The sequence below is a fragment of the Gambusia affinis genome, linkage group LG12 (genome assembly GCF_019740435.1).
Source record: "Gambusia affinis linkage group LG12, SWU_Gaff_1.0, whole genome shotgun sequence".
Classification (NCBI taxonomy): domain Eukaryota; kingdom Metazoa; phylum Chordata; class Actinopteri; order Cyprinodontiformes; family Poeciliidae; genus Gambusia; species Gambusia affinis.
The window spans coordinates 1803398-1830036 of NC_057879.1; the positions used below are offsets into that span (position 1 = coordinate 1803398).

Genomic DNA, 26639 nt, shown 5'->3' on the forward strand with positions numbered 1-26639 from the left:
CAGGAACCCATCTCTGAAGCAGCAGCTGTTCTGCTATGTTGCTTCAATATAATAGAATGCTGTGCTGTACTTTATTACTGCACTGAACTATATATTATGTTATGTTATACTATATTATGTTATACTATACAATACTATGCTATATCACGCCGTACAACACCATACAACACCATACAACACCACACTACACTATGCTATACTGTACTTTACTATGCTATGCTATGCTATACCACACTATGCTATACAATACTTTACCAAGCTACACTAGACTGCACCATATTATACTATGTCAAACTATACCAGGCTAGACTATGCTATACTACCCTGTGCCATACTATACTATACTATGCTGTACTATATTACACTATGCTGCACTATACTGTACCAAGCTATACTATTCTATACTATACTATGTTGTGCTGTCCTACACTATACTATACTGTGCTATGCTATACTATACTGTCTTATACTCTGCTGTACTCTGCAGTGCTGTGCCATACACTGTTCTATGATGTAATATATTGTGCTATACTATACTACAGTATAATATGAGTATACTATAGTATGCTATGCTAAACTATTAAATACTATACTAAGATATAATGTGCAATGCTAATATATGTTATGCTTTACAATATATTATGCTATATACTAACATATACTACCGTATCTTAGTATATTATATGCACTAAATTTTGTTATCTCTTCTCATATAAATTGACACATGGAAGTTTTTGTACTTCCACACTATGCTATACTTTACCATACTAAGTATGTTGGTATACTTAGCAGCTATGCCAATATGTATTGTGTTGTAGTCTAATTTATTTTACTTTACAATATTCTACTAAATACTATTATATACTGCAAAAATATTGTCATTTAGTGTAATTGTGTACCTCATCAAACGGCATGTATAGATACTATGCTGTTGTATTATGTACAGCATGTTTTATTATCTGGAAATACATGGTAGTTTAAAGCAGTGTAGTTCAGTATAGTTTAATCGAACTGAATAGTATTATTCTGCATCAATAATCATTGTGTTCAAGTATACTATTTAATTAATATACTACAGTTTACTTGCATAGTGTAATTTTATAATAAATCATTTTACAATATATGCAACACTGTAATTCTACACTATGGCACTACGTACGTCCTCAATATATTAAATGACTCCAATGGTATTGGAGAAATGGGGGTGGGGGGAGTACAATAAAATACGACTGTGTGATTATTTTTTGGTTCGCTTAAAATCCCTGACCGGAAGCTGGACGTCAGCACTCCGTGTAACTTGACCACTGTTGGGAAAACGGAGCAGAAGAGCGAAACATGGCGACTTCGAACAATCCGCGGAAATTCAGCGAGAAAATCGCTTTACATAATCAGAAGCAGGCAGAGGAGACAGCGGCATTTGAAGAAGTGATGAAGGACCTGAGCATAACGCGGGCAGCCAGGGTGAGGACATCGCTTTCTGGCTTTTCTCCTTCCTCTGTCCGGTTTGTTTGTAGCGGGCTGTCAGATGTGGGTTGCAGAGCGCGGCGGCAGGCAGGCAGGCAGCAGGCAGGCAGGCAGCAGGCAGGCAGCACGCAGCCTGGCCAGCAATGGTAAACAATAACAAAAGAGATTCATTGCCAGCTGGAGCCCTGCTCTCCCTCAGCTCACTGCAGACAGACCAGGCACCAGATATCCGTCCTGTAGGGATAATATGGACTGTACGGTCTCTAATATGAAAACAGTTATTGTAATATTTAGCTGCAAAGCGGAGGGGCGTGCATGCTTGTTTGACAGCGCGCGCCCAGGCGCTGCCGTGTCCTCCCCTCCTCGTGTCGTGCTTTCTGAGGCTCTGATACATACGAACCAGAACCTACATGCACGTTTGCTGAACTCAATGATTTGCATTTATTTCCATCGCCTGCATGGGTGCCAGTGACACGGGTGTGCATGTGCATGAACGCGGCTTAGGGATCTAGTCTCAGGCCCGTGTACACTGATACATGAGTGACATGTATGTCAAATATAAAAGCCGTGAGATTACGTGAAATTTAAGCCACAAAGCACAAATCCAACGGAGAAAAGCTGGGCTACAGCTGCTGAGTGGAAGCTGGGTCCTGATTGCTGTTATAGTGGAAATGTCATGAGACTGCAGCCAGGTCAGGTCAGGTCAAAGACCAGAGGAGACGCTGCTCATTACTACCTCTGTTAACAGGTGGATATTTTTCTATTTCTTTGCTGGAAATAGGATGGCATGATACCAGAAATTTTATTTGATACGTTTAGCAATTAGGTTTCATCCCAGGGGCAGTCCAAGGTTATGTGTGGCCCTAAGCAGAAATAAATTTGTGGGCCCATTTTCAGCAGATCTACTTACAAACAAGGTATGAATAAAAATGTTTTTGTTGCTCAGTTGATATATGACACACCGTTAGCATAGCGTTCAATTTGTCAAACTTTATCTTAGTGTGTAAACAAACTAAGCATTTGTAGATCACTCTTAATCATAGTTTTTATCCATGAAAAGAAATTATTTAGATGAGGACTGATTTGCTTCTTTCAAATGGAAGACATGTTTTCCATGTAAGAGAAAACAAAATGGACAGCTGCAAATATTAAAGTAGGGCAAACATTTTGGTCTGCATTTAATTCAGCTCAAACAAATGTTCCCTTTGGTCTGTCCCATATAGACCTGTGGGCTCCTATTGAGAGTTTCTCACTTTGATTTTCCCTGTCATGTAATGGTTTTAGACTACATTTACATGAGACTGCCATCTGGAAGTTGCTGGTCTTTTCAGATGTGGATTGGGGAAAAGTTTCACATTCAGATGGCACTGCCTTAACACCTTGAATCCTCTGTAGTTGTCATGCCAGACCACTACATCGCACTGTGATTTTAGCATGTCACCACAATGCACATGTGCTTTTGACCTGCAGCTTCCACCTCCCTAACTTCCATCAGATTTAGAAAACAGTAACCTGTCTCTGTCTCTCATGAACCAAATGCTCATGTAACACATATGTTCCTTACTAGGAGTTGTGTCAAACTGAACAAGTTAAGTAGCACACACAGTAGAATCCTATCCACCTTTGTTTTTGTCATCTCCTGCCTTTGCATGTGTACAGGGATGCAGTTAAGTACTTTCTGAAGTGTATGCAGACACATTACAGGCACCCCCGCAGGGGTCATAATGCATAAACAACAGTCAAATAGAGAAAATGCCAACTTAAAAGAATTATTCCATTATAGTTTTGGCGCCCAGTCTAGCGTGGTGCCCCCAGGCGTTGCACATAGTGCATACCCACTTTTTGTGGCACTGCCCTGCAGCCGTGAGTCCTGCACACTTTCACTCCTATGTGGGAGGTGTTCCCAAAAAGTGTCACTCTGGCATCTGGTTTCATACAGTGACGGTTTCAGAAACTGTGGTTGCCGGAGATGTAGAAATGAGCGGCTGGATCGCAACAAAAAAGTTACAGTTTCACTGAAAATTGTCTCTATATAAACAGGGCCTTAAAGGGACAGTATTATGTACTTATCAGCCATGATATAGCACAATCTAGTAACTATGTTAACTTCGGTTGTCATAAAAATGCTATATATGTAAAATATGACTTAAGAGGAATTTGACGTCATCATTTTACACCTTGAAATTGGGCCTCTGTCTCTTTAAAAATTCCTGCTCTTTCTGAAACAAAACCTTCAGGAAGTCATCAAAACATGGCTCCTCTGTTAACCCATTACAATACTTTAATGAGCTCAGCAAATGCTTAGTCCCACCAGTTGTTTGCTAATTGCTGCTGGTTAGTCTGAAGGAGTTGAGTGAGAGAGTCCTGGGGCAGGGCTGCTATGTAAGGAGAAAGCTCTGAAGCTCTGGAACTCTGAGGAAGATGTGCACCTTTAAGGTGGCAGTCTATCCACCCAAGCGGTTTGCATAGCTTAATGGTTGCCATGGAGATTAAAGGATTTATCAAACATTAAATAATCAAAGCAAAACTCCAGGCATATTTTTGATGAGGGAATAACATTATGCCCTGACGTAAAGCCCCAAAAAGTCAATTTTACACAACACTGCCCTTTTAAAGGTTCCTAGCCTCTTGGTCTCCATTGGAGAATGTAATTCTTGACAACAGACAAGGTTGGGCTAACCAACTGATGTACCAGACAATGCCCGGTGGGCTGACACACATTTATGGGCTAGCCTGGGGCTGTCATAATTTAATTTAAAAAAAGGATATTGTAAGTAGTTTTTGTGGACATCGATGGACCAATGGTGGATTTTCTTGAAGGACATAGGTCCAATCCGATGAAATTTCTCAGCACTTCTGCCCGTCCCTCCCGCCAGAGAAACAGGCAGAATTAGCGATTCAGGGGGACTTGTCATCAAAGGAGGATGAGGAGAGGATGAAGAGAGGGACCCAGATCAGATCAGTTGCTGTAGTCAAAATGTTAGTATGCAGTCAGAAAAACATTGGAATAAACACATATTTCATGAAACAGTAAAAGACATCTCTTGCAGAGTTTATTTCACATCCGCTTTCACTTTAAGATGGCAACCATGATCATCTCTCCCATCATGGGACCAGTCCTGACCACAGAGTACTGTACATGTTCAAACACAAAGAAACTAACCCTGGGATCAGATGCTTATAAAAGTCCACTTGTGCTGCAGCTCTAGTAATTGTTCTTATTAGATTTTCTGCCCTGCCAACAGTGAGCAGTGGGTTTCTATGAGCTGTAAGTTAAAGACATGTCCCTTCCCGTTCTGGGAGAACGGAAAGAGACAGCTCTGCAGACAGAGCTGTAGATGTACATTTTGCAACTATACATCTAACCATCAACAGACTTGGAATGAAGGTATGAATGGAAGTACCTCGCAAAAGTATTCACACCCCTAGAACCTTTTCACTACATGGCCTGTGAAACCAAACATTTCATTGTACTTTGTAGGGACTTTATGTGAAAGGCAATGCACTTGTAATCAACATAAATCAATGTGTGGTAGAACCATCTGCTAGTCTTTTGGGTACGTCTCTACCACCTTTGAACACCTAGAGGCTGAACTTTAAAGCCCTAACTGTTTTTGAACTAGTATGGGGTCAGTCCGAGCTTGTGACTAGGAGTTACTAAGAGCAGCCACCGGTACTCTACTTAAGTCTGAGTGTAATACAGACTTAAGTAGAGTAATTCATACTAATACATAAATATCTCTGATCTAAATAATTCCATTGTATCTCTGGCTGTATGCTAAGGTTCGCTATCATGCTTGAAGGTGAACATCCGGCCACGTCTAAAGTCTGCTGCAGCCACTTGCTCCCTCCATCCAACCTTTAGGTCCATCCAGCTTTGCATCTGAAGAACTACATAACATACATGTTATGTAGGGAGAACAGAAAAGTAACTGAACAGCGTTTTGCATGTGGAGCATAAAGTTCAGTTTTAATTTCATTTGCCTGGAGCGCCTCCCTCTTTTCACAAGTTTGCTGTGTCCCCTACATGGCTTGTGGGTAACTTCTTTTGGCTTTCTTTCAAGGATTTAGTAATCTTGCCACTTTTCCATAAAGGCCAGATTTGATGAACACATGCCAACTTAGTATTTTCTGCACTTATCATTGAATACAGAATCTCTGCATGCCATATATGAAGAACTACTTTGAATGCAATAAATGTTGGATAAATTACCCGTTTAATCCCAAATTATTTCCTGCAAAATAAGTGCATGCATTTCATACCTTGGACCTCCCTAACACATGATATTCATGAATTATTACTTTTTATGTTGGTTATGTTAGTGAAAATGTAGGTTTTATACTTGGCAACAATTGTTGCCAAGTACTGCATAGTCTAAATTACACAAATATGGCCTATTTACACATATAAAAAGATATGAAAAATCATGCCATGCATAACTTCTTATAACAAAGAACAAGATTGTTGAGAAATATTTTAGATACATAAAGATTCAATGCCACATCCAGCAGATGTCATTGTCTCTATGTGCCGAGTGACCTTTGACCTCATTTAGTTATTTCATCAATGAGGCAAAGTTAGGTGAAAATGTTAATATGAGGAAATGTGCATCTGGGAGGAAATTCTCCCTGTTCTACCAGACCAAGAACTACACCTTGGCTCTATCCTAAAGTAGCTTCAGACATGGCATCATCTTGTATTGGTCTTTTAGTGCATAGACTACACTTTGTGGCCTTTTCAGGGGTGAAATAGGGCAGGGGTTCAGCTGTGGGAATGACAGTGATGTAGTAGACATTATTTTGAGGTTCCTTCAGCTCTAGAAGATCTAAAATATCTGATAGTTTTAAGCTATGTGGGAACAGCAAGGCATATAGAACAAACAGCAAAGCTATTGACACATATATACTGCTGTCTATGTATTATGCTAGCAGCGACAATTATTGCCATGCTTACATTCACTCTTCTTATGATCAGAAGATGAATGAAGGGATACAAATTTTCTATATCAGTAGAAGACACTTGAAAGAATATACGTTCAAAATATTTTATTTATATTTGTTTACTTAAATATTTTACTGACTTACTTTTGTACAAGTTTGCGACAGACATTTACCTCCAGGGTCACAGGCAGGAAGTAAAGAGGTCTAGTCATGTGACCTTTCACACTAGATACATGAAATTGATACTGCTTTGAGTAGACACACTTTTATTTTATTTTAAAACTTAAATTAGCTGCCAAAAGTCAAAACAATTATTTTAGAGCTTCCAGAAGTTAGAAAAAATGTCTGGCAACAACTTTTGCCGGACATATTACACTCAATGACATGTAGCCATTGAGCGTAATAAGAAATATTATGTTTGAGACTATTTTTAATATTTTGACCCCAGTTGTTTAATGCAGCATACAAAGTTTTAGAGGGTAAAGAGGTAAAATAAAGCCTATAGTTGTTGAGATGAAAATAATAATTCATTTTTGAAAGTAGCTGCATAGACTACTCATTATCTGGTGTCTTTCTTTGCTGTGATCCCCAAGCAGAAAGACTTATTTAATAGTAATAATCAATTTTATTCATAATAGCCTTTTTTTTAGAAGACATTGCCCAAAAACCCTGCAGCAGGAAAAGGAGTTTTCAGAGCCTGGAATGTTTTTTCTGTCAGAGACATTTTCTGAGTCTGAGCTGTTTGCTGCAGCTGCAGTTGCAATGGAAGATGTCTCTATATGAGGAGATTAATACAAAAGCACTTTAAGTCCAGGGGTTCATTATTTTCTTCTCAACAATTAGTTTTTATTTAAAAAAATAAGTTGTTTCTAACCAGTATTGACTGTTTTAGGAATAAAGTCTTTACTCTAGGGTACTTCATACAAAATCACATGAATGCAATGGATTTGTATGATGACTTTCTTACTGACCTGATGTTTTATTTGCAGCTCCAGCTGCAGGACACAAAGTATTTGCAGATGGGATCGAGCCGTGGGCAATACTACGGAGGGTCTTTGCCAAATGTGAATCAGGTTGGAAGCTGCACTGCTGATGTGTCTTTTCAGGTGAGACCTTACTTTTATTGTCCCACATTCTAAATAGCTCTGGACGAACTGCTAACATAGACTAAAAGATGGAGATTAGAGGTTGTCAAAATCTTTTCCATCATTGTAGTTCAATGTGCAGAAGTTCAAGTTCTGGTTTTCCTGGATGTAATCCTGATTTATCCTGGTCATGTCTCTAAGCCAGGGGTGTCAAAGTGTCAAACTCTAGTCCTCAAGGGCCGCTGTCTTGCATTTTTTAGATGTGCCATAGGTACAAAACATTAAAATGAAATGGCTTAATTACCTCATTCTTGTGTAGATAAGTTCTTCAGAGTCTTGCTAATGACCTAAATATTCTATTCAGGTGTGGTGCAGCAGAAGCACATCTAAAAGCAGTGACCCTTCAGGACTGGATTTGACACCTGTGGTCTATGGTGTCTGTAAACAAAGAGAGTCTTTGTGTAGAATAAGCATGACTGTACCAAGTTACATTATAGAACCTCTCCCAGTAGGAAAACAGGAATTTTTTAACTGAGTTCACCCTTGTGTGATCAGTCCTTTCTCAGTGGAGATAAGCACACAGCTTTGTGGAAATGAGGTTAACAAAACACACTAGGAATAGTGATTTAGAGATGATCGCCCCCTCAGGGGTGTAGTAACAACTTTGTGGAACATGATGGTTCAGCTGGGTTAAAGTAGCTGGAATAGTAGCAGGATTTTGTCAACAAGTGACTAGCATATACTGTAGATATGGAGACACATGTCAAGTACTTTTCTTGGGATTTGTGTACATGTTTATTATGTTCCTTCATTCTGGATTATAACAAATTGACTTTAAAATCAAACTTTTGCAAACCATAGTAGTCTTTCATTAAATACTTACAGCTGCATGTTTATAAAAAATTTGAATCAATCATTTAAAGCCTCAAATTAACATAATATTCATGGCCAAACTAAATGGACGTACCCTTCTCATTAAAGCTGTAAGCTTGAAGAAAAAAAGCAGACTAAATGGATAAAATAAACAAGCAATCAAAGCTTCCAAGGTGATGGAAAAATTGATTTGGGGAACTTTTAACACAGAACAGGATTATCAAATGCCTCTTTCTTTAGGAAAGAAGAAAAACCCATGTCTTCTTTTCTCCCTGATTTCTCAGGGAAAAAAATCGCTCAATCAAGATAAAAAATCTTTTCTGGGGTGAATCTTTGAGTACCTTTTGCTGTTTATTAGGATTAAACAAGTTAAAATAATAACTAGTATTCTACTGATGCACCAAATCTTTTTGTTTTAAATTTTTTTAGGTTTAATTTGAATACTTTACAAAAGGGAAGTATTCACTTTTGAAGTTTAATTTTGAATTTTTGAAGTTTAATTCCAGTGTTTATTTGTCATTTTGCCATGAGGCCCATTATTTGTTCTACAGCCGTTTTGTACTCAGATGCTTTCTTTATTTTCTGCTGGCAAAGATGTTGGATCATGGGCCAAACAAAGCCTATTCTAGCTAAAGCTGACTTCAAAGTTTAAGGAAGGATTTCTTTTATTTCCACAGTAACTACTTTCTTAATACACATAAATCTCTTTGGTGAGAAGGACAATTTTCTTCATAGTGAGTGATTCTGTTGTTTTGTTAATTAATGTCTTTTCATCATCTCTCAGAATTCAGGTCTTGACACTAATAGATCTACTCGACACCACGGATTGGTGGACAGAGTCTACAGAGACCGGAACCGCATTACATCACCCAATCGGAAACCGCTCTCTATCGACAAACATGGACGCCAGATATCCTTTACAGCTATGTCATTGCTGGGAGACTGGAAGTTACAGTCAACATGTTTAGTAATTCCTTAATCTTAATAGATGTGGTTGTAAAACACATTATGGTAATGCATTTTCAGTAATTTCCCTATTCGGGGGACAATCAAGTACAATTATTATATGTTATTTTCTAGTAGTGGATATAAGAATCTTCTGCTTAGACAGTAAAATCACAAATTAACCAACAACTAGTGTTCTGTTGGTACTTTAGGTCCATAATCACTGTACTGTAGAAATATAAACTGACCAGTCCAGTTTATATTTTGTCCTTTACCACCTTCAACTGAGAGAAGCTCAGTTTCAGTGGAAGTACTAAATAGTGGTATTTTTAGTGTTAAAAAACACCAAATACTAAAAAAGAAATTGCCCTCATGTTAGTACTTGTAAATAAATAAGCAATGAAAGCGCTTGCTAAGTGCAATAATAATCACAAACTCAGCACCAAAACCCTAGAAGTCAGAAAAAGTCCATTTCAGGCACGATGGTATTTCTTGTTGTAGCATGAAGAAAGATCAATCTGCCCACATTCATGCTTAGAATATGAAACCGTATATAATTTAATGATTTATGACAGTAACTCGTGATTAGTCGTGAAGTCAGACCTATGCGTCATCATTAGGGTCAGGAGGAGAAAGAATTTATGAACTGGTGAATGACCCACTAATGAAGTGCCACCCAGAGTAGAAAGCCATATTTCACCGTAAATACTGACAGTAGGTTAACTGGCAACAAACAAGTGTGCCCAAAAGTTTAATCAGTTCTGCTTTTATGTCAGACATCTAGACGAAATGATACTGTCTATCATGGTCTGGTGGACCGACATAAGCAATGATACTAGAAGAGAGCTGCTGCTACCTCTCAGTTTACAAAGCCAAAGCAACATCAGCTCAGTATATAAATGCTTCACTCTGCACAGAACAAGCTTTTATTTTTACCTGTTCAAAGAGAGTGAGCAGTTTCCGGCGGCGTGTTTGTCTCAGCAAGTTGGCTCATGTCACACTAGGCAATAATCAGAGAAACTGCAAAATGAAAACTCTAAGAGCTACATCTAACACGGTAACGTCGAGTCTCAGTTCAGACAAAGTCCAGTAAAAACAACGGAAAAATTCCAGAAAAATCCAGTAAAAACAAGTATTATTAAAGACAAAGTTATCATTCCCCTGGGAGTTTTTGGTTTAAAGTAATTTTTTAAGTTGAACTACATGTTTTACTGACTAAAAGTAATTTGGTCTAGCCAGAGTTCTGAGTTTAAATTGGTCCAAATATCAAAAACCTAGTCAACAAATATATGAAGAGTTTGATTACTATAATGCTCATAAAGATTTTTCCATTGGTTATATATAACTGTACAAATGCTTTTCAATAGGCCCTCTTTTGAAAGCTGTAACGGGAACATTTTTATTATTGATTTTTCTTTTACTTCGTTTCTTTCTCCTGAAAGACATATTTACGGACATGCTTATGTATGGTTTGGATCAATAATGTGACGTGCATCAATGGGTGCTGTTTCTTATGTAATACATAATTAGGATTAAGGGGGAAAAATTAGAAATAAAACAGGAATACTAAAAATAATAAATCCATGTCTTGAATTGTGATTGGAGGCCAAACAAAATCATTCAGAGGGCCACAAATGGCCCCGGACCACACTTTGGACATCTACGTCTGCATCAATTACGTGTAATTACTGGATAGGCCAATTTTGTATCATTGTTGAACCATATTTGGGGGCCACACAAAATCAGTCCAAGATGGCCCTCATGCCACACTTTGGTGGTTCTTTGTGGTATGATGTTTTTCTGTGAACCGAATGAACAAATGGTAAAAAATGATGATCACATTCTTTCTTTTTCTGTCCTGATACCATTTGAAGGTGGGTGTACCTCCAATTTAAGGTTTATATTTTTTATAAATAGTAACAGTGTGTTGAGGAAGAAGTCTTGCAATGAAATCACTTCTGTGAACAAATCAGTAAACTGTAGGCAGATATCCATTTTTATTCTGTCTTCTTGCATTTAACAAAAAAAGTCATAAAACTACATGGGATGATGATTTCGCCTCCTGACACCAGCTGGAGAAGGTAAGAGCGTTTGTTCAGTCTAACTCCGTGGCCCGGACACTTCCTCACACAGCCACCCATGTAGCCTTCCACATACTCTTCAATACAATTAATGTAGAACTGAGAACATGTAATAACACTTCCATACTGACTGTGAAAAACAACTGATTGGTCCTGCCTTAGTGTATTACCCCTGCAGTTTAAAACTACTGGATATGCTTAAAACGTCCATCATAAAATGGGATTGTTGCTACATCGTTCACAAAAAGGTTAAAAGAAATTAAGCATCTTTAAAAACCGTAACTAATGCATGTGGTGTTTGACTGTTTAATTAGAAACACTTCCACACCAATTTTTGTGTCAAGTGTGTGGGTGAGAGCAGTGCTGATGGTCCATGACTTTAACAACATTTTGACCTTGAACGGTATATGTTCTAACATGCTTGTCATGATTAGACTCGAGAAGTGAAAGCGCTGCGAAGGCCTATTGTAATCATACTGCTTCTCATTATTATGATTCCGTCAAATGAATTGGCTTTTTCTGGGCTTTATCGTGTTCAAAGGTCACTAAACTTCACGGAAAATTGTCCCCCAAGTAAAATTTTCGGATTCTGGTAGAATCGCAAGTAGACGGGGCCAAACTGCTCTATAACGCCCCCTAACATGAGATAATAGAAACCATAGGTCATAGAGATCTGAAACTCACTACTTAGATAGATCCCTCCAAATCAAGAAAAAAAGTCTCTCAGAAGTACCCCCTAAAATGCACAGGGAGGTGGCCATTTTGGGTCAAAGGTCAAATTTTGGCGATTTAAATTTTACTCATGTCAAACTTTAATGAACTCCTCCTAGGGATTTCAACCTATCAGCTTCATTTATGGTCAGGAAGCCGTTAAGGAGTGTGTCATTAAAAGTTATCAAAACAGTGACTTTTTGTTTATGTTAAGGGGGCGAAATGCTATAACTTTCACAAAAAAAGTTCAATTGGTACCAAAATGGCATGAGTGATCTGATTGGATGCTTTACCATCCTATGTTATCATGTAAGCCTCGCTCCTCAGGACAGAAAGTGCCTTTTTTTACTTGGAAAGCTCCATCTCTGACCCCTGGAACTAATCAACATGATCATGTCTCAGAACACAGATAAGTAGTAGGTCTCACTTGCTTTAAAGCGCAAAAAAATTTTGTTGGAGCAGGTGGGCGTGGTGGCGTGGCGAACTTACAGGTGACGCCGTTGTCATATGTTTGGCTCTAAATTTCACATATTTCACTCGAGCTGCACCAAAATCACTGGGATTGTTCCTTATCCAACCTCTGACAGGAATGCAGTCCAATATTTGGTGGGCGTGGGCTAATTCCTCCACAACACCCTCAAGAATATTTTAAATCATCAGCCCCAAGCCATGCTTTTACCTAGAATTATGAGTCGTGGTGTATGTGTGTATCTTGTCAGGACCTACAAAAAAGTCTCTTGGAGCCATGGTCCAAATCCAACAGGAAGTTGGCCATTTTTGATCAAAGCCCCCATTATGTCCATTTTATTGACGTCATATCTGATTGAACTTGTCCTACATACAGACTTCAAAATCACTAAACACACTCTCGAGGCATAGTAGGTCAAAAGTTATCCTACAATTTTTTGTACATCGAAGCGTGTGGGCGTGGCTAAGTGTCAAACTTTGACTATTCACCAAGAAACATGAAGGTGCAATAACTTCCACAGATAAGGTCAGAACTGCATCAGACTTTCCATGTCTCATTATAGACCAGCCTTGATCACATTCACTTGGTCAATTGGTGACATAACCTAAGCCCCGTCCCTTTCCAACAGGAAGATTTTTCTGCTGGATGTTTTACTTTTTCTCTATGATTCATATGGGTCTAATCCTGTGCCAACTGACAAAACGACATGATGATGAACTTTGTCAATACTGGCTGAGCCATGTGGGCATGGCAGAATTTCACTCTCTCGCCGTTTGCATACGATTGTCTCTAAATCACACATGCATACCCAATTGATTGACTCTTGTGAATCTCTGCAGAGCCCAATACCATTACGTTGTAATTTCATTCCACTGCACCCCCGAGGTTAATCTATCAACTATATCTCCTCATTATATCAGCCGATCTGCACCAGATTATGGGTGCGTCGTCAGGGAGCGCATTAATGTGTAGCACATCTGCGGTGGTGAGCGGGCGACGGTGCTGGAACCCCCGCGGTCGCCAATATGGTGGAGTAGCGCTGAGCGGCAAGGGCTGCCCGACGCCGTTTGAGGCTTTAATTATATATACAATCATAAATAAAGACGTTTATATACACATTTAACACTGACTGTCAAAGCTGAAAGAAATATGTTTATCTTTTTCAGAGGCAAAAAAATAAGTAAAATCTGATTTTCTTTGAGCTCTGAACAGAGGCTGGACTGGAGGCATGCTTTACACTTGCTGATTTTGATAGCAAATACATTGCTAAACTGACAAGAGTTCGGTGACTGGAGTTAAGTACACTCGTCAGTCCTCTGTCATGGAGATTGAAAAGGGGACAGTGATTGATCTTTGTGGAGGTAAATAAGTTCAGTGGATGATATCAGTTTCTCATGTAAGCATTGATCAATCACTGATCTCCCAGAATTAAGGAAATTGGGGCTAATTTATTGGTGCACTCTTATATATATGTGTATATCACACCTCTGTCATATAGAGCTATACTATACCAAATATCTTTGGTGATAACTCTCTCACTAGGTATGTTTCCATTGACTATGATTGTTAAAAACTTGTTTTTAAGTTAAAATTTGGCATCATGGGGTGCTGCGGTAGCGCAGGGGCAAAGCACGACCCACATATACTGGCCTTAGTCGTTGTGGCGATAGTCTCATTACTCTCTTTCCTGTCAAACTACTTTCTAATAAAGCCCACTAGAGCCAACAAAACCTTTGAAAAAAATTGGCATCACAAATGTCACATGATCAACGAGTGGATGTTGACTGTGGTGCAAACCCAAAAAAGGGGATGGCAGGAAGTAGTTTAAGGATGATGGTGCGGCATACACTGTAAAATGTAAAAGAAAGTGTACTCAAAAAGAAAAGTGACCTGAACTCATTCCAGCTTATTCTGTTGACTATACTAACTTAAACTTAGCAAAGACAACTTTCTACTGAGGCAAGTAATCAAACTCATCAGCAGCAAGTAACCCGAACTTGGAGTTATGAGTGAGCAAAACGCATCTGCATAACCAGCAAAAAACTCGGCATCATTCGGCAGCTCTCGTTGAACGCACATGCGCATTGGACACTGACGAGTGACGACGTGTTTGCAAGACACGCCAAACTGTCAACAATACGGCGGTTGCTGCAGCTACGTTTGGTCACGGTAAGTCCCACTGTTTTTTAGCAAACTTATATTCGTTATCTCGGCCATATAATTCATCCGCAAGTCCAGGTTTTGAGGTTAACTTTATGTGTAATGATTTAGCGATGCCTGGGACTAACGTTAGTCGAAAATATCATGTTTATTTAGTGGCAACAAGATGGAGCGGCAGAGCAAAAAAGCTGTCCGGGGCGCAAAACAAAAAAGGAAAAGGGATAAGGATAAAGATGTTGGCGGGTTAAAAAAGCCGCTGTACTGTTATAGAAGGCTTATGATGAGTAGACTGCCATAGGTGGGACAGCTGTAAACTGTAGGAGAAGCTGCCGTGATGAAGTGTAGGGTCACCAGATTTGGGTTTCTGAAAAGGAGGACACTTCTTTTTTTGTTGGCGGGGGGGTAGAATCGGCGGACACACATGCGCCAACGGGGGGGTGGGGGGGTAGAACCAGCGGTAGCACAAGAAATCGGCAGCACAGTACATGTGCTGCCGATTTCTTTGCCATACAAAGAAACCTGGAATGGAGTAGTGGAACGGAGTGGAAATGTAATCACAATGCACTGTAAGCTATGTAATGTGTTTTGAGGCAGTTGACCAAAATCCTGGACGATTTTTAAATTCCCCCCGGACATTTTTTTAGGTCTGAAAAGTAGGACATGTCCGGGAAAAAGAGGACGTCTGGTCACCCTAAAGAAGTATTATGTTGATATGTAATTGTGGTGTTGCTTCTATTGTTGTTAGGACTGCGAAGACCCAGACATGTCTCACACCCCCATTGGGATCCTGACCATCATTCCTGAGGACAGGCAGGCCTCCACTGACTCACTGCACCTCCAGTCTTCAAGTACTGCCATCATTTTGGAAGGAAGTCTTGTCATGAATGATCTTGGGAATCTTCCACATGCCATGTGCTCTTTGGACTTATTTATTCTCTGAATTTGGAGTACCCTCAACAACTGAAGTACACCTTTGACTTCATCCAAAGGGTGCTTCTGTCACTTGGACATAAATCCCTAAAACCAAAAATACAATCACTCAAAAATCTTCTGATGCAATGAGTGAATGTGATGTGACATTATGGATCAACGTTGATACCTTTACCCTTATTGGAAAAGTGATTTTTATTTCTTGTTTGATTCTTTTTTTGTTGGAGAGAGCATCATTGCATTTGCAGACTACTAAATGGTTTTATGTTAATGAGGAGAAACATTACTTCACTTCACTACTTCACTATTTACTTTATCAATGTTATGATAAATGTTGGGCTCTAGTATTGAGAATTGAGTTTTGTTTCACAGTCAGTCAAAGACATTTAAGCAGGGATTCTCAAAGTTTTAAAGACTGAGGGCCATTTGAAGGATTCAATATTATATTGAAGGCTACCCTAGAAAAAAAGTCATGTCATTTTTTCCCCTTAAAAAAGTCTATGGAAAACTTTGTTTCCAGGTTAGTGTGTATGTAACCACACTTGAGAACCTTGTATTTAAGGTAAACTTGTTTAATTATTAAACATTTTTTTCCATTCAAACTGTTGTCTGTTGGCTCTTCGTTCCAATAACTTAACACTTTTGGTTCATCTTACTTGAACATATCAAGGCAATCGGTTTCCTGATATTTTGCAAGTAATGTGAACTCTTAAACGTGTAAGCATAACTTATTTTTATGAGTACTGGTTAATTGACATAACTCACAATTTGAAGTAGTCATAATTGACATTTTATAGTCAACTTTACTAATGATTTTGAGTTAACGGCACTCAAGTTTACTGCCTTTATCTGAGTGGTCTAAACATAGTTATTTTTAGCTACTTTACTTGAAGATTTTGAGGCAATCGGTTTCCTAACTTTTTTTAAGTAAAGTGAACTTATTACTTTTTACAGTGTATGTCTTACTGACCTAATATGTACAATCTTATTCACATGTGATTTTACTTATTTAACAGTAATACATCCGGTATGGCCCTGCGTTTTTTTTTTTTTGTTGACCGACTTTTGCACACATTTGTTACGGAAACGCAGCTACTTACTCCAAACTACTACATAAATCTACGTTTTGAAGCGTAATCATGTATATTTCAAACTCTTGCTGTGTTTTTCAGTAGCACACCAAGTTATGCATGGAGCCTGCTGAAGCATGTTTCAGTCAAAGCTTGTGTCTGCCTGCCGTGTCTGGTGCTTGCAGACACGGCAGGTTGGGGCAGAGGTTTCTTACTTCTATCTTCTTCTCCTACCCACTTTTCCTCATGCAGGACAACTTTTACCTTTGAGAACTAAACTTTGTTCTTTCAAAGAGTACACAAGCACAACATTATGGACAACATATTCACATGCTGATTTGCTTGTTATCTAGATTATTTCCTACATTTCACTGTATGCATTGTTTCCTGCAGAACAAATTCAGACTCAGCCCTGCATCAGAGCACTCTGACTCCTACACAACACGCCTCCTTCACTGGAGGCTCTCAGGAACTTCAGCCAAAACGAGGTACAGGACATGGTGACACTAATCATACTTTTCTTTTGAGTTACCGTGGGCAAAGGAACATTTTGGTGTCCTAAACTGGTTTAAGTCGGTTTATGTAGAGCAAGTTGTTTGCTAGTTCTGCCTTTAATCAATTAGTTTGTGCTCCTAATGAGGCATGTGTGTATGATCTGAAGTGGACGGCTGTTTTGTTGTGATCTTGTCTCTCTGTGGGCTGTGTTGCTACTTTCTCTTGATGGTTCAGTCGAGTGCCCTCCAGTGCATGATGAAAGGGTCCGAATGTTACTTTGAAGGCGTAGAAGGAAAATTGATTGGTGGGAACATGTGCTGGCTGATGAATGTTCTTGCTAATGGCTTTTTTTTTCATTTAGAAGCTTGGGATGAAACTGTATTCATCATTTGTTGTGATTTTATCACACATTCTGCTTCAGCTGTACTTTTGTTTACTTTTATTTTATGTTAGTGTCATGGAAGAAATTACTTTAACAAGAGTCTGGATGAGAAGAAATAAGAAATGTATTAAAACCTTGCAAGGTGAGAACAGAAATACAGAGTCAAAGGAGTCTGTCAAGTCTGCTCTGACCAACAGTGTATCTGGCTTTCTTTTATAGGTTCTGGTGAGAGAAGAAAGACTTGATTGGACTATAGGTGTGAATCCCTGATTGTGATGTACCAGGGATTCTGTGGAGCCCAACACAGATGGTCTTGCCATTTGTTTATTGATAAGGATAGGGGATTGTTCTTTCATGCTAAAGAGGGCACATAAGTTCTACGTTGGGGAAGTAACACTTAGTCTCCAGGATCAAGGAGCTCTCCCCTGCTGTTATATGGTTCTGCAGAGGTCTATCTGAGAGCAGTTTGACCAATATCATGATAAGACTATGCAGATAACCTAAAGCAGAAGAGGGATGAGGAGCACCTTATAATTTTTTTCATTACAGTCTGTGATCTTTTCTTTTTTTTATCTAAATATCAGTGCATCACAATTAGCATGATCTGATGTGCTCTAGTTCATTATGAGATGAAATAGTATTGATGTCTGTGCAGCAAAGAGACTGAAAGGACTGTTTTCTGTCTACACCGGTCCAGTTCTCCTCCTCACTGTGCCAGGGTCTGGAGTCCTTAAGCAAGAGGTTGATGAAGACGGACAGAAGCAGAGCTGGGACTGTAAAAAGGTAGAAACTGGATGTGAGGATTCTTCAGATCTCTGTTGGATCCACTCACTACCTTTGCTGTCATTTTCTGTCCCTTCAGAATGTGTCGCAGTCTGAACCTTGTCAAGTTCCTGGCATTCAGTGAGTATTTTACTGCTTTTATAAAAAGGAAAAAGAAAAATATTTGGGGGATTGTTGCAGAAATTCTATGTCTTGGACCATGTGTATACCAGCCAATCTCAACGGTTGGGAGTTGATACATTTGACTCCTGGAAACGATAGAGACTTACAGACCATACCCTTTTAAAATTATAGCTTCAGTGCCGTCACTGGGACACAAACGAACAAAAGGTGATATACAGTACAGACCAAAAGTTTGGACACACCTTCTCATTGAACTCAATGAGAAAGTGTGTCCAGACTTTTAGTCTGTACTGTATTTCACAACAAAAGGAAAAAGGAAGGTTTTAAATATTAACTCAGATAAACTGCATGTGTCAATACCGCATTAACGTTAACAGTTAATGCGTAAACAAATACACCACATGTGTGTATTTGTTTACACAGATGTGGTAAACAAATACATTTAAAACACATTTCTATTTGAATTAAACCCATCTGACTTCAATTAAAACACATTTTATCAGCTTAACAGCCAGAAAGCCCAGGAGCCAAAAGACGAGTGCGGTCCAAGTTGTTCTTGGAAATGAAGTTGCACTGACTGATTTGCATATACTGATGAGTGTTTGTGATTTCCAGTCCAGCGTTCTTGGATTCACAGCATCGGTCTGTTTCCTGCAGCATATTCCCAACCCCCGAGCAGCAGATGACCACGTCTCTGAAACCAGCGGCCCACAACAGTGGCGGATCTCTTCCTGACCTGACCAACATCCAGTTTCCTCCTCCTCTGCCCACCCCGCTGGACTCAGATGACATGGCGGCCGCCTCTTTTGGCTCTGCCAGCAGCATTCAGACTCCAGGTATTCCTCACATGGAGCCACGGGCTCATTCAAAACTTATTGTTGAGTTCTAATTCCTGATAATCTCAAACACATCTGCACAGGGCTTTTCATTTCAAACTTCTTAGTGCCAGTTTCATGTGCTTTTAAGAAGACTTCTCTTGTGCTGTTTTTTTGTACTGAGTAGGAGGGAACACCTCTCAGCCAACAGTAACCATGGAAATGGAGCCTGGCCAGGAGAACATAGTTCCTCTCATCTTGAATGCAGGAGACTCACACCAGCAGCAGAACCTGCAGCTCTCCCAAACGTCTCCACCACTCCCTCTATCCCAGGTATTCTCTGCTCCAATAAGGAACTGGGATAGAGAATTTTTTATTTTACTTTATTTTACAAGCATGGAGAAATCAGCAAAGAAAAAAAGACTCAATCTACAGGTTAAACCTGTCGGTGGTGATGTGAATAAAGCTTTTTGCAGGTCATGTAGTTGGGAGCCAAATTAGACATGGACGAGAGAACAATTTATCTCAGCTGTTTAAATCAAGTTAATTATAAGTAAAATACTTTTCAGCTTATTTCATTAGTAACAGAAACAAAATTAGATCTTGTTTAGGTGGATGTGGAGATACTGGAAATGTGCAAAGACATCGCAGATGATGCCTCACGTATTTTGGAGGTACTGAGTTGGCAAGCCAACATCTCATGCTCCAAATGACAATCTTGTCACGTGAAGCAGTTTGCGTGGCAAAGTTTCCTCTCAGTTTTGATATAGCTTGTTGATAAATGGGTCTGTAACATTTCATTGCAGTACCAGTAAAAGCTTAAACAAAACTTATAGAACATATTGTCTGATAGTTCATGAATTTAGCTCTGTTTTCAAAAAGGTAAAATGTTCTGACTTTTGTTTCAGTTGCTCTCCGGTGAAATATCTAGGGATATCTTAGCCCAGCCCAGCATAGGTTACATGACTCAGACACACACCTGAAGCTGCAGCAGTGTCTATTTTATTAACAACATTGTCATGTTAAAGAGTTAAAAATGGCTAATTAGTTAAAACAAATGCAGATTTGTTACCCAGTAGACTCACTCTATAAGCATTTTCAAAGAATCTGTAGTGCTAGTGGACTTCATTCACAGTTTTTTTTCAAGATGTGTGCAGAAAGAAAAGGGGCAAAGACAAACATAAGACATCCTGAGATTGGGATTTCTATCCTGGATGCATCCAGAAAATTGCATTTCTGTTAGCGTTTTAATATTTCAAGGGTCCATTAATGTCACCTCTCATTGTGTTTTTTTGTGTGTTCTCACCAGGTGGCCATCAGTGCTATGAATCTTGAACAACAGTTGTCTCAGTATTCTTTCATCAATCAGCAGTCAATACCCCAGACACACCAGAACCAGCAAGTGAGTTTCTGTCCAAAGACAGCTGTTATGCAAAATGTTCAACAGTTAACCTGATCCCACATTATGCTCCTGATTAACATTCTGAGAGCTGGAAATAAGTATTAGCATTTCTTCTTATTTAACAGAAAAGGAGTATCACAAAATATTGCTGGTGGTGTAAAAAGGTTGTTAAATTTATATGTGTGACAGGCTGTTTCTCTATTGAATTAATGGAGATGTTTTACTCTAGGTTTAGTTTACTAGCTTATTTTGGATGGAGTATCTAGACAGATATCATTTATGGCTCAGGATTAGTGCCAAAATTAAGACTATTTCACACCTAGCTGTGGCTACGTCTTTATTGCAGGAAGCTATATTCATTCTGAAGATGGCTACTGATCTCATTAATGACAGTCCAGTGCTAGTAACTGAAAGGTCGACGATGGCTATTGAGAAGACTACTTAGTTGCATTAGCTTTGCAGAAGCTAGTGACTAGCATGCTGAGGTGGGTCACCCACTGGAGTGCCTGCTTCCTCTGTTGTCCATTACCAGAGATAAGCTAGTTTCTCCCTTGAATGGGCAAGCATTAGTCTTGAATAGACTAGCAGCTAGCATGCTTAGGTTGTTCACTCACAACTTGTACTTTTCTTTTTTGAAGAAAACCTTATCAAGGAAAATTGTTGACATACAATATCTGTAAGCAACATATATTAGTTTTATTGACATGTTCTTTTGTAACACATTAAGCATAAACATGCTGTAAAATACGGAACTGAAGTTAGCATTCGATTGAGTCTTCCGATTACAGTAAATGGCTAATGGCCAATTCCCATTTACTACCTTGAACATCTATAATTTGCTCTTGTAAAACATCAATACTTAGACTCTTCAAGCATGGACTATTATTCTGCACTGAAAGCAGAATATCTAAAATTTAATTTGTGATTTACGAAACCTTTACTGATGCCATATCATTAATCATATCAGCAGCTGGCTTCAAGGAAGCAGCCACCTGCTGACTATTGTGAACCACAGGGTTCACAATAGTCCTTACTTTGGCACTAATAATGCAGCGCAATCACAAACTGTTTAAGTTTAGATTTGCCGAATGGAAAACACGATGTGTCATATTAAAAAAAAACAGGAAATCCAGTTGCTTTGATCTGCATGACACACCAAAGCCTGTCTTCTACCTTTAAAGAGGATTCTTCTCTCTGTAGTTGTATTATGAGACAATCTTATTTATTGTAATTCCACTGCTTCCTCTCCAGCAGACGAGTCTAGTCCAGCTGCCATCTTCTGTGAACTCCTGCCCTACGTCAGACAACCAGACATCTGCACAAACTAACATGACCATCGATATGAATGCGGTGAGCAGTGCACAACCCGTATGGCTTAACAGTATCTGTTTTGTTAGTGGAAACAAGGAATCCGTACTTTGGCTGGTTCCTGTACTTTCTCAGGAGTTAAGTTGGATGTTATAATGGGTAGATTTCTGTCCCTGTATGTCCGTGGTAAATAGTTTTAAGTTTTTAGGGATTTTAAGTGTGACTTGGTGTAAACCTGTTTTCCTTGTTATTTAAAATTCAAATAAAATCTACACGGTATTATGCTCATCCATAAAATCATTCAGCTGTCTGTTAGCATCTTTAGTTTTGCCGTTGTATGAATGCTGAAGTGGGAAGGTTGTCCAGGGAATGAACGGAAAAAAAGGAAAACATAAACCTTGAGGCTCAGCGGCCCTGCCAGACAATCTAAAACATACAGTAAAATCTTTCTGTTTATAAAGCTGCTTTTTAACAACTTCAGCAACTCTATTGCATTTAAAGTAGCAGGACAATAGGTCATTCATGTTTTGCTGTCTCTCTGACCATGTTTGTGGACAACATTACGCATGTTCAGGTTTACCTTCAGATTTTTCTTTATATCCTTTAATGGGGCTACATACAGCCCTGAATGTAAACAGTAAAATCGACTTTTTTCATTTGTTTTTGGAAAAGTAGTAAAAAGAGGCAAAATTATGCATCTCAAAATACAGCAGATGGTCAGTCTGATCCTTTGTTGTGCCTTGTTTTAATTTCTAGCAGTTTTTCTTATTTTAAATCATTTCCTGCTGTTCTACCTGTGTTTTCCTGTCAGCTTTGTTATGTAGTGAAGAGATGTGCAGTATTTCTTTTTTATTCCATTACCGTGTTTTGCAAAAAGGCAGCAACAAACCTCTATGTATAGTGTTGTGATATACCAACACAAAGTAATGCACAAAGGAGAAGTGCCAGCAGCATGTTTTTTTATGTTTTCACACATAAATATATAGATGGTAAATTGACATAGACATTATCATTCTTTTCTAGTCTCTCTGAACACTGAGAGCTGTGATTCTAGGAGCCACCCTCACATTTCTACATCAGAGTATCCAGCTTAGTGTTCAGAGGTTAATTTACAGCCTTTATGTGTTTTAACAGCTTTTTAAATTTTTGTTCATTCTTTGCAAAATATTTAAAGCTCAATCAAATTGAATGAAGAGTGTCTGTGAACATCAGTTGTGGATTTTGTTAGGCCTGGACTTTGACTGGGCCATTCTAACTCATGAACACGCTTCAATATAAACCCACTCAATTATAGGTCTGGCTGTGAGCTTAGTCTTAGTCAGATTTTCTTCCAGGATTTTCTAGTATTTATATCAATCTATCTTCCCTGCTGAAGAAATCATCCCTACAGCATAATGCTGCCTCCACTTTGGTTTCATTGATACCTTGTTCACTTTGATCCTCCCATCCCCCTCCTCCAACAAAAATGGTCTCTTCTGACCAGAGAACCCTCTTCAACATGTTTGTTGTCTCCTACAAGACCTCCAGCAAATTGCAAACTAGACTTCTCATGAACTTCTTTTCAAAATGACTTTTTTCCTGCCATTCTTCCATTAAGACAAGATTTCTGAATTGCAGGACTCGTAGTTGTCATGTCAACAGGTCCTCCCATCTAAGCTGTGAGTCTCTGTTGTTCCTGCTTCTCTGATTAACTCTGTCTCTGTCCAGCCTATCAGTTTAGACCAGAGGTCTGCAAACTGGTGTTCTGGACCCGCAAGTGGCTCTTTGGGTCGTCCACAACAGCTCTTTATAAATTTGTCTAAAATAATGAAAAACCAACTAATGTTTTCAAATATAGACATAACAACAAATCCCTGTTTCATCACATTCTCATGGATTGTTTCTTTGGATTTTCACAACAGAGTAACACTAAAACTGCCAGTAATATTTATCTTGTCTTTAGCTTGGGAATTTATGCATAATTAATCATTTTCTACAGATCAGCATCCTATAAAAAATGCATCCATCCTTTTTCTTTTTTTTTTCAAGCCTAAATATATAAATAAAATGTTGGTTTTTTTAACAGTGACAATGTATTTCCCTTAGTAGAGATTTATCAAAAATTATAAGTTATCTTCTGTCAAAATGTTATGCAACAGTAGCATCTCTAAATGAGTTTTGGAGCCAATAGATCTCACTGGATTTTTATGGGCATTAAAGTAAAAGGAACAAAATAAAAATACGTACATGCCAGTTTCCAAAGACTAATTTGTAGTCTTTGGAAATCATAGCTTCATGTTATTATTTTCCGTTTCATAATTACAAGGTCATTTGTGTTGATTCAGCGTGTAAAGTCCCAATAAAATACATTAACGTTTGTGGTTATAACATGAGAAAACTTGCTTTATGAGTAAATGTTGAAGTTTGAGAGGAACGGAACTGTACATGATTGGAGAAGACGCTCTTGTCTGAATAACAGATGTATCCTCTCGTGTCAGGCCGGGTCCCTGCAGTACCGCCACAGGGTCGGGTCCTCAGCCAATCAGTCTCCAACCTCTCCCGTCTCCAATCAAGGCTTCTCCCCCGGAGGCTCACCTCAAGTAAGAGCGTGTGAGCCGACAAGCCCAGGGCTCACTCTGTGTTGACATCACCATCCGTTCCATCGTGGTTCTGTGATTGTTTTTGGCGCTTGGGGCTGCTGCCCAGCTCACCCCCCCCCCCCCCCCCACCCCACATCTCCTCCTCCTTCACAACTCGTTTCTGTTGGTACTGCAGATCTGGGCAACATATTTTCATTTCTATCCGGTCACACATAGAGTCAAAGGGCCCCTTTCTAACTCAAAGCTTGTCACGTTTCAATGCATGTGCATCCCTGCTTGTCATGGGTAAATATGCAAATTTGTCACATCAGTTTCCGTATCTCGTGCAGATCTCCACCGAAGTTGAAGAGTCTCCTGATGTCATGGAGACCTACACAGATGACTTGTTTTTACAGTGTAAATGCCGGAAATTTCTACCCTCTTTTCTCAATCAGCATACCGTGAATTTTCACCTTTGGAAAAGATGAAGAAATGCAAATGCTTTTCAAACTCTTTAGTATATCTTGCCCAGAATTAGCCTGCAGCATTGTGAAGCCCTCCGTGTCCTTGTGTAGTGTTCTAGCTGATGTGATGTGAGTCCACTCTCTGCACCTTGTGTGGTGTTTGCATTGCAACTTAAATTCTTGCTGCAGCCTGAAGTTGTTCTTGTTTGTCGGATGCTTGTCTGTTGTGGCTCTGCAACACAACGAGGCATCATTGAGCGGAAGATGGCTTTATTTGTCACACACATTCTCAGTTTCTCTTTCCTCGTCACTCTTAATGTCACAAGGCAAATTGACACTTGAATGCACAATTACTACATTACTGAGAATTACTGCACTTTATAGTAATGCAAATCTTTCAGTCAATTCCAATTTTTAGGGTCAAAATTCAGAAACACTTTTTAATAACCAGCCTAGACATTTTGTTTAAATTATGTGAGTGACTAGAGGAAATGCTGTGTAAACAACTAGAACATTTATTTAAAATTATTCTGTAAGGTTCTGTGCTGTATCAGATTCCATCAGTTTATATTAAAACAAAAATAGGTTTGTGTTTAAAATTCTGTAGCTTAAATTACCAGGAACAGACTAAGCTTCACACTGTGTTTAAAACTGTCAGCTGATTTTCATAACCTGTCAGACGACACATGCCGATAAATCTGAAGTAAAATGGTTTTGGTGGTACAGTGTGTGGTGTCTGGCCAGACAAAAGGAATAACAGACCACACACATTGATTCCACTCACCAGCATTCAGATTCCAGGCGGGAACTTCCCCTAAAGCCCTGCGATACCATATGAGACTTTAGAGTAAAGAAACATGGCAGACAATTTAGAGCAAATGGAGAGAGTTTGGTGAATTCTCTTAAAAGATTAAAAATGTTGGATACAGGAGTGGAGACAACGCGTGGGTTAGTTTGCTGCTCTTTGATATGGAGCTGGATTGTTGTTAACCTTTGTTAAATTGTGTTTGGATTTTTTTTCTGTTCTGTCGTTTAATTTAGCATCACCAGTTAAATATATGATTTTTAGATTTTGCTGTTTTGATGTCATTATAATTTCTGTCCAAACCTCCACGTGTTGTTTTGGTTATGATATAAATTCCCACATCTAGGAATTGCAAATCTTTTTTTTTTCTACACCTCTACTACTTTAAGCGTTGCCTTGTAATCAGGGCCTTTAAATTGGCCAGGGGTATGTATAATTTTGGCGTCAACTTTTGGGGTTTAAATGCACAAAAATAAATATAAAAAACCAATTGGTTGATTAGCACCAAGCTGAGATCGGAGCATCTGAATTAACGACAAGGGAAGATGGAAAAAAACAGAACCCAAATCTTAATCTGTTGCTTCATGTTGAGCCAAATATACCCAAGCTGAACTCTGAAGAGGTTTATGAGTCACAGTTGAAAGAAAGGCCAGAGGACCTCAGGACAGAGATCGCTGCAACTGCAATATAAATTAAAATTTTGTTTGGACTGCATTAAAGCTGGGCTTTGTATGCTTGAGATAAAAAAGAGATACAGAAACAACAGTGGCAAGGG

General features: G+C 39.0%; 1 protein-coding gene across 1 annotated transcript in view; it reads left to right on the forward strand.

The window, feature by feature from the left end:
* Positions 1-1199: 1199 nt before the first annotated feature.
* crtc1a (CREB regulated transcription coactivator 1a) overlaps positions 1200-26639 on the forward strand; it is a 32504-nt gene continuing 7064 nt past the window's right edge. The window contains exons 1-13 of the mRNA XM_044132971.1: positions 1200-1461; positions 7395-7511; positions 9148-9290; positions 9670-9680; positions 11350-11389; positions 17123-17217; positions 18304-18389; positions 18469-18509; positions 19170-19348; positions 19515-19660; positions 20637-20729; positions 21981-22079; positions 24515-24616. Of these exons, the coding sequence (XP_043988906.1) occupies positions 1336-1461; positions 7395-7511; positions 9148-9290; positions 9670-9680; positions 11350-11389; positions 17123-17217; positions 18304-18389; positions 18469-18509; positions 19170-19348; positions 19515-19660; positions 20637-20729; positions 21981-22079; positions 24515-24616 (1278 nt within the window). The 5' untranslated portion in view covers positions 1200-1335. The remainder of the gene's footprint in view (positions 1462-7394; positions 7512-9147; positions 9291-9669; positions 9681-11349; positions 11390-17122; positions 17218-18303; positions 18390-18468; positions 18510-19169; positions 19349-19514; positions 19661-20636; positions 20730-21980; positions 22080-24514; positions 24617-26639) is intronic.